General features: G+C 63.8%; 2 protein-coding genes across 2 annotated transcripts; both read right to left on the bottom strand.

Annotated features, from left to right (window-relative positions):
* Positions 1–1,192: 1,192 nt before the first annotated feature.
* On the bottom strand, positions 1,193–4,276 carry LOC140845441 (ral-GDS-related protein-like). The gene is made up of 6 exons (XM_073219520.1): positions 4,207–4,276; positions 3,750–4,033; positions 3,332–3,435; positions 2,779–2,848; positions 2,014–2,079; positions 1,193–1,711 (listed from the first exon to the last, which is right to left on the bottom strand). Exons 1-6 carry the CDS (start codon positions 4,274–4,276, stop codon positions 1,451–1,453), a joined length of 855 nt encoding a protein of 284 aa, XP_073075621.1. The 3' UTR covers positions 1,193–1,450.
* A 294-nt stretch (positions 4,277–4,570) lies between these two features.
* Positions 4,571–5,736, bottom strand: LOC140845440 (uncharacterized). The gene is made up of 2 exons (XM_073219519.1): positions 5,364–5,736; positions 4,571–5,244 (listed from the first exon to the last, which is right to left on the bottom strand). Exons 1-2 carry the CDS (start codon positions 5,641–5,643, stop codon positions 4,571–4,573), a joined length of 954 nt encoding a protein of 317 aa, XP_073075620.1. The 5' UTR covers positions 5,644–5,736.
* Between the last annotated feature and the right edge of the window lie 2,461 nt (positions 5,737–8,197).

The following is an 8,197-nucleotide window of genomic DNA, read 5'->3' as shown; positions in this document are numbered from 1 at the left end:
CACCACCAGGGCTGCGGGCCCGAGGACGGCAGCTGCAGGGCCACACAGGTGCACAGAAGAGGCAGGTTATCCCGGGTTCCCCCTGTTATCCTGCTTGCACCCCGTCCCCACTGCCCTCTGGGCCCCTGGCCCTGCACAGAGGGTCCTGTCAATCACAAGCACCCGGGGCATTCCTGTCACGGGAAGTCTCCTGAGCGTCACCTAGTCACAGAGGAGGAGGCTGGGTCCCAGAGGGGGAGGGGTACCACCCTTCAGTCTGGCAGGACTGGTCCACCAAGGAGCTGGGGGATCCCAGCCCCACCTGTCTTTAGGACGCCCCCACACCCCATGTGGCCCGAAGCCTCCCTGAGGCTGTGGAGCAGCCCACCCCCTGCCGATCGCCCCCGCCTGGAAACTCACCTTGCCCTGGCCAGGAAGTTTAAATCTTCTGGCGCCTGAAGAATTGCAACAGCCCCTTTCTGCCGGCCCTCTGGCCCTCTGGCTCCAGCTGGCAGGACAGGATGTAGCTGCAGGACAGAGGGACACCTGTGAGCCCCTGGAGGCACACGTCAGGGTCCCTTCTCCCAGAGCCTGCGGGCAGCTGCAGCCCACGCCTGACTCCGGCCGGCCTCACCTCTGCTGCTCATCCAGGGGCTCCACAGCCTGGAGAAAGGACTGGAAGCGCTCATCGGGATCCAGGTGGTACTTCCTGGCTGCGTACCTTTGCATCCCGATCTCATATAGGATGGAAATAACCTGGGGCAGAGAAAGGACAGGATGCAGACGAGGAGGCGGGTGAGGAGTGGGGGCACTGGGATGGTCCCGGATCTTTGCTCACACGGAAACCCGCCTTCCCTCCAATGCCATCCAGCCCTGCGTGTTCCCACTGTTGGCTCTCTAGCTCCTCCTCCAGGAAGGCGGCCTTGATGCCGCCCCCACCCCCCCACCTGACAACGCCTTCAGTGTCCTCAGCTCTGTGTGGCTTAACTCTCTCAAGACTCGTTAGACCCAGGGTATGGGGTGGAGAAGGTCCCACCCAGGGGATCCTGACGCCGTCCCTCACCTTTTATGGCTGGGCACTCAACTCTTATGTTATAGAATCACCCTGGAAGGCAGCAAGGCAGCCAAAGTGCATCGGAAGCAGCCCCCTGAGCCCAGAACGAGGCTGGAACGTCCCCACCGTTTCTCAAGGTGGAGGACCTCCAGAGCCCTCCAACGGGCAGGCCTGCCCAGAAACAGCACCCGGACCTGGCCCGGGATCGGGGCTACCGAGAGGCGGGGAGTGGACTGGGGAGCTGAGGCCAAGCTTCCCACGCAACTCTCCGTGATGGCAGACAGGGAGACAGGGCCTCAGGCGGGCAGGCACTGCCAGCCCCTTGATGTGCTTCCTGCCCTGAAGGAGCAACACGCCTCCCCCTGGGCAGGGCTTGAGGGGGAGGACAGTCCTGCCCAGATGCTGCCCCTCTAGCCCTCAGCCCTGCCTGCCCTGGGGCCAGGACCGGGGCTTATGTGGGTCCTCTAGTAGAGGTCCAGCTTCTGGGGTGGACGGGAGACTCTCAGAAGTAGTAGGGGCCGGTACAGAGAGGTGTGGGCTCACTGGGGCTCTCTCCTCCCCAAAGCTCACCATCCTGACCCCCTGTGCCCCGCTGGGCTCACTTACTTCATCGTTATGTTCCGTAAGTTGCTCCATGGGCACGTCATCCAGAATATATCCGAGGAAGGGGACCATGCCCTGTGCCACGGGGGTGGGGAGGTGATGAGTCCCCGCCTACCTCAGGGGCGCCCACAGAGCTTCTCCTGAACCCCACACCCGCAGCCCCGCCTACCTTGGAACACCCTGTGCTGCCTCCCTCCCCTCCCTTCACCCTGTGCTCCTCTCCCGGTCCCTCCCAGGGCTGGCTTTTGGCCAATCCCAGGACCTGTGGTCCCTGCACCTGTCCTCCAACTACTCCCTATACACAGCTGCTCTCGCCCTCCTGGTCACCCCAGTGCTGGCAGCTCAGGGCTGGTGGCACCAGGCCACGCCACTCTCACCTGATTCTCCTGGTAGTCGGGTGTCCTCTGGTCCCACTGCCATCGCGTCAACAGGCGCTTCGCCTCCTGCAAGGTCCAGGACACTCAGGTGCTCGTGCTCCCCTCCCACGTGGCCTCCCACCACCAGGCCTTGGTTGATGGATGCCTGGCACGCGTCCCCTGGCTCCTATGCTGTCCCCACCTCCAGCAGGCTCTCAGCCTAGAGTGACCCCAGCTCCGGCACACACTCATCCTCTCTTGTGTGTCCTTGAGCCACGGCCAGCCACCCTGTGAGGCTTCCTCACCTGCAGAGTGTGTGGGGAGATCCCTGCCTCCCAGGGTGCCCTGAGCACCCACTGTCACCTGGCTATCACCACGGCTCCCCTCACACGACAAGGTGGGATGGGCACCAAACTGAAGCACATCTTGTGCTCCCTGGACCTCGCTCACCTGGCAGGTTCGCACCCCAGGGTAACGGCCTGAGGGGACCCAGGGAGACGCCGACCTTGCTCAGCCACAGGACCCACCCCTGCTTCCAACGCCGCCCCAGCCGCAGCCCTGACCCGGGCCCTGTCCTCTGGGTCCTCACTGGATGCCAGTCCCCCAGTCAAGTGGGGCCAGGCAGGGAGACAGAAGAGGCCCTTGGGGGCCTGGGGGACCCTACTTCCCCCATCAGCGACCCCCTCTCACCCCGCACACCTCAAGTTTGCCCCCAGGCTGGGCCCCCACACGGCAGAGGACTTGCCCCAAGGACCCCTCCCTTCCAGACCTCTAGCCGCCATTTACCTCGTGGAACCACTGCCGATCAGCCTTCTTGTCCTTCTTTTTAAGTTTTTTAAATATGTAGGCGCTCTTCCTAAGGGGCGGGGAGAGGAGGAGGGGACATGTGGCCAGCAGGTGGGGAGTCTGGGGGCAGACCCGTTTTCCTGGGACCCCAGATATCAACTATCCTGCAGGAGGCTTTCCAGCAAAGCCCTGAGCCCTGGGGACTCCGTGGCCTGGGGAGGGGGCTGCGTGTTTCCACCCGGGGCCTCCATTCCCAGTTCTCCCTGGGGCGAATCTGCTTTGGGCCAGGTCGCTGTCCTTGGGGCAGAGACCTCCTGCTGCAGAACTGCATGGTGAGATCTCCCGTTGGCTTCACCCCACACCTGACATTGTGGGAAACTGATTCCTCCAGGGGTATCGCTGCCCTAACCCACAGGGGCTCCAAGAGCCCGCCATCCCTGTCCCTAGGCTCTGCCGCCTCCCAGGAAGTCCCCGCCGACTGAGGGGACACTCCCAGACCTAGGGGTATCCCTGTCCCCACAGGTGCCCTGGTCCCGGGGACAGGACTACCCACCAGGAAACATGTCCCCAGGTCCTTTTCAGACGACCTACAGGAGGGCACTGCAGGGCCAGGAGAATCGCGTGGAGGGATGCAAAATTCAGGAAGGTCTCACACTCCTGGGAGAGAAGACAGAGGTGAGAGCGTGGCCTGCTTCTCTGCTCTGTCCCCCCATGAACTCCTGTCCTTAAGCCCAGCACACCTGGTACCTGGTGAGCCGCCCTCCTGGGTGGAGGACTGTAGCTCAACCCAAGGAAGGGGCAGGGATGGCTGTCCCCCCCTGGGGCCTGCGAGTCCAGATCAGCACGACCCTGGCAGGAGGGCCCAGGGACCGTCCAGGGCAGACCGCAGGCACTCATCATGAGAGTTGGGGAACGGGGGGAGCAGTTTCCAAAACGCCAGGATGGACCCTGGGGGCCGTCCCATGACTCACCTTGGCCACCCGAATCCAGAACTCCACAACTCGGGCCCTGTCCCGGGCCATCATGCTCGGGGTCCCGAGGCAGCAGGTGGTGACCAACCTAACCGTGGCTTCAAACTGCTTCATGACCTTATGGATGGTGGGGGCCACGTGCTCAATGCTTGCCTTCTCTGGCTGGTACCTTCTTCCCATGTGTGGCTTGTATGCAACGTAGGCCTCACATTCATAACGGGTGACCTTGTTGAACAGCTCCTGGGGATGACAAGGGGTGTCATCCGGATGTGCCCCTGGTGCCGCTGTGCCAGGCAGCCACCGGTTGGAGCTGGAGCCTAGGCAGCTGGGGGTGTGCTGTGAGCCTTGGGGCCATCCGGGCTTTGCAGCCCGTCCACTGAGGCACCCAGGACCAGATGCCCAGGGCCCCACAGTGGTGGGGAACGGAGGGGCTCTGCTCGCAGGCACCCTCGCTCACCTCCTTCCTGCAGCAGAAGGCACCTCACCCTGACATCCTGGGGCATCTGCATCCCATTCTGCCACCCCATGTATCCCGGTACCCACACAGGTGCAGTTTCCCCCAAAACAACTTCACCCAGGGCCTTCGGTGGTGTCTGTGTCTCCCACGCCATCAGGTCCATGGCAGGGGCCTCTGAAGTGTGGAGGCTGTGGAGGCCTGACAAGCCAATGGCCCGAGGACCTAAGGCCCTTGCAGCACCTCCCTGAGCACCCCTCCCCTGCCCTGCCCCTCCCAGCCCGGCCAGGCCCTGCCCACCTTCCCTCCACTACTCCTCGTTGGTTGGCAAGGACCCCTAAGGGCCAGCCCTACCGTCCCCCTGTGCTCAGTGCAGTCTTGGGCGTGGGGAGGTTCTCTCAGGGCACAGGTGAGTCCGTCGGAAGCTGGGACGTGGGCCCACATCACAGAAGTCCACGTCAGGGAAGGGCAGGTCTGGGGCAGCCCGTGACACAGGGAAGGCCCAGCCCGGACCCCGAGAGCCCGCTCCACTCACCGCACAGATCAGGGTCAGCTGCTTGGCCACCAGGCGGGGTGGGAACTGCAGGATGGTGAGCGGCTCCTCCCTCATGGCACAGGGGCTGGTGGGCGCTGGCCCTGCCTCTGGCTCTGCCACGTCTGGTGCCATTCCGGTAGGTGGTACGGGCCCCGGGCCTGAGGGCTCAAGGGTCTCCAACTCGGGGCATGAGACCACTCCTGGGATGTCCCAGGGGCTCATGGCACAGAGTCTGGTGGGGTCCAGGCCCGCCTCGGGCTCTGGCAGGCCCGGTGCTATTCCGACAGGTGTTCCCGGCCCCACGGCTGAGGGCTCATGGGGCTCCAGCTTGGGGCCTGGCACCGGGGCTGAGGCCACTGCTGGGACATCCTCCGGCTCTGCTGGGGCTGAAGCAGGTGACAGCGGCCGTAGCTCCAGCACAGGGGTCTCATCGAGCTCCGGGATGGACTCTAGGCTCGAAGACGGCCTTCTCTGTGTCTCTGGACCCAGCTGCATCTGCCGTAGTGCTGGAGCAGGACACAGAGGAAGGGTCACCCCGGGCCCGATTCCCCGCGCCTCACTGCCTTGAAGGGAACCCCAGTCCAGGAAGCCCACCCTAGATGGTCCCCTGGCTGCAGCCCCTCACCTTTGAGCACGGCCACCGTGGGCTCCAGGTCCTCCTTCTCGCCCAAGTAGTGGAGGACATAGCCCTGCAGGGTGCATGAAGGCTGGGTGCAGAGGAGGATGCTGGACGCACTCACGGGCTCCCAGGCAAGACGCCTAGCCAGTCCCTTCCTGGGGCCGTGGGAAGGCCGGGGGGTGGCAGAGTGAGAAGCCTGGTCTTTCCAGCCGCTCTGCCCTCCCCTGCCTGCCCAGGCACCTGCCACCCCCCTTCCTGACCCTGCGTGTCTGTCCTGGCACCCCATCCTCTCCCGTCCTCCCGAGTAGGAAGTCCCCAGTCGTCAGGCCGCCCGTGGGTATCCAAAGATGGGTGACCTGCTGGGCTCTGCTGGGCACCCCCTGCCCCAAGCCCCAAACGCCTCCTCCGCCCATTCTGTGCACACAGACAGTGCCCCCTCTGATCCCAGTGAAAACTCACATTTTCAGTTCCTCCTCGGGGCCCTCATCGTGCTCCCCATCATATGAGGAGGCCCTGAGGGCATCAGCTATGATGCTCCCTGGCCATGACCTGCGGATGACGCCTGAAGTGACTGCCGGACTCCCCCCGGGACGGGTTCCCAGTATTGTGTCTGCTTCCTTCATGCAGTTATGCTACGTGTGCCCAGAGGGCCTGCACCAAGTGGGTGCTGCACACCTATTGTTGCTGAAGGAAGTCCCCCAGAACCTGTCCAGGTACCCCTCTGCTGCCCCCAGAGGCCCCTCATGTGAACTCAGTGAGGACAAGGACCGGTCCCAGCCACAGGGAATCGCGACCCTCTGCTCCCAAGGCTGCTTTCCTTGTGCTTTTGGCCACTGAGGCCACTGACGGGTGAAGCCAAAGGCTTTTCATCAGGTACAGAGAAGTAATAGCCCCACAGTGGCCCAGCTTGGCCGGCAGTCCTTTCTGCAGCACCCAGTGCCGGGGGAGCCCCTCTGAGGCTCCTCCCGTGTTCCCCATGGGCACCCTAACAGGCTGATCACCAGCCACCTTACCTGTCAGAGGAACACACCACGGCTCAGACACATGTGGGCACACTCAAGACACACCGCGGGCTGTGGGCAGAGGCCCGACTGTGCCGAGGACGGGGTGGGTGCTCACCAGGAGAGTCGCTGTCCCGTGGTCGGCTGCTCAGCTTCCTTGCGAGGGCGTCTTAGCTCAGGTGCGCTCCGGCTGGGGTGCAGAGCTGGTTCCACTCGTGCCAAGCGCTTTCTCCCCTTCCTCCTCACGCGTGTCCGGGGAGCCCTGTGCCTGGGGACCTCAGTCCCATGGACAGTTGGCTCATGTTCAGGCTGAGGGGGGCAGCAGGGAGATAGTCAGTGGGAAACCCAGGACCCACCAGGGTGAGGGAGGTTTGCAGCTCACCCGAGAGTCCCCAGCCCCCTGGGGTGCAAGCAAGGAGAGGCATGGGGTGCCCACGGGGATGAGGTTCCAGGCCCTCTGGAGTGGGCCTGTCGGCCACTCTCGTGGGGCAGCCCTGGGAGGGCCCTGGCAGGTTGCCAGGTTTGGAACGGGGTCCTGGGTGTAGACAGCCTGCCCCGGGTCCAGGGAGATGGAGTAGGTGAATCCATCCACCAGCTCCTCCTCGCTCCCCGGGGTGGAGCTCTGCAAAGCCACCGCCTGGTTGCTTCGGAGGAGGCACCTGGAGCTGCGTGGACCTCCCCGCAGGGGGCAGTATGGGCCCCAAACCCTGCCCCCGAGTTCCGGCACACGGGGCCATCTGCCTAGATATCCAGTCCCTGAGGGAAGGAGAGGACACCCCCGGGCTCAGGACTAACGTGTGGGTGGAAGTACCTGGTCCCAACACTCACCTCCACGTCCTGAATGCTGAGAGCAGAGCTGTGACAATGACTGCCCCGCTAGGGGTCCACCACCTCACAACGTGCTGCCACCCAGGAACGGCCCCCCTCATCCCCAGCCTTCAGTCCCACCCATGTCCCACACCCACCGCACACACACAGGAAGGGCCGTGGGAAGCTCAGCCCGGGATGGGTCACACTGTGGCCTGGAACTGGAGGGGCCCGCTCTGGGCCGCCCTGTGTTACCTCGGGGCTCCTCGGGAGACATGGACAGAGGCGGTGGAGGAGGTCACTGAGCCAGCGCCCACAGCGAGCAGTAGGACTCTCCGTCTCGGCTTCCCTGACTCCCACGCCTTCAGAAGGCTCCGTACTACAAGACCGCATGTTGCTCTGTCGAGCGCCTCCGGTCAAGTGAGCAGGACTGGGGTCTGCGGCCAGGATCAGGGTTCCGTCCGGGTCACAATTCGGGTTCTACTGGGTGTGTCTTCAGTGACATCACTTCTTCAAGGGTCCATTTCCTGGGCCCCTCCTTGCATTCAGACATGCCCACATGCCCCTCTGGGTTGCTGACTGTCCACCCTCCTGGCCTTTGCCCTGCAAGACTGCACAGATCTCCACCAGAGCCCTCCCCTCGCTCTTTGGCAGTGTCACCAGGGTCCCATCTCTGAGGAGTCCAGCTGAGTTCAGGCCTCTCTTTCTCCCCAGTTCCCTGTCCCGCTGAGGCCACAGTACCTCCCAGGAGGTGCCCAATGTCCTGACCTGCACAGGCAGGGTCACGCCAGACATTCCTCCCTAGGGACATCCCCAGGGATATATGGATGACCGTCCAGCTCCTGGGGGCTGGTGTCACGTGTGTCTGATGCACAGACTCGGAGATGGCAGAATGCCAACCGGGCTTGGCACGGGGCGTGGAACACCACGCAAGTCAGGCCTGGGTTCAGGCCTTGTGATCTTGGGCTGGTCAGTCCCCCGGTGGGCCGTTTTCAGGTGTGTACCTCTAAGGGGCAGTAATGAGAGGGGTTC

Source organism: Manis javanica, chromosome 13, assembly GCF_040802235.1.
Source record: "Manis javanica isolate MJ-LG chromosome 13, MJ_LKY, whole genome shotgun sequence".
NCBI classification, from domain to species: domain Eukaryota; kingdom Metazoa; phylum Chordata; class Mammalia; order Pholidota; family Manidae; genus Manis; species Manis javanica.
Note: the sequence above shows the minus strand (reverse complement) of the source record. Positions and strands in the feature narration are given on the sequence as shown.

Bases quoted from the DNA above. Each gene is read 5' to 3' on its own strand.
- LOC140845440 (XM_073219519.1), bottom strand. From the start codon at position 5,643: ATGGGGTGCCAGGACAGACACGCAGGGTCAGGAAGGGGGGTGGCAGGT. The intron at 5,245-5,363 runs GTGAGGGGCTGC...GTCCTGCTCCAG, and splicing joins CACGGTGGCCGTGCTCAAAG to CACTACGGCAGATGCAGCTG.
- LOC140845441 (XM_073219520.1), bottom strand. From the start codon at position 4,276: ATGGGGTGGCAGAATGGGATGCAGATGCCCCAGGATGTCAGGGTGAGG. The intron at 2,849-3,331 runs GTGGGTAGTCCT...CCCGCCCCTTAG, and splicing joins ACCTGGGGACATGTTTCCTG to GAAGAGCGCCTACATATTTA. The intron at 1,712-2,013 runs GTGAGAGTGGCG...CCCGTGGCACAG, and splicing joins CCGACTACCAGGAGAATCAG to GGCATGGTCCCCTTCCTCGG.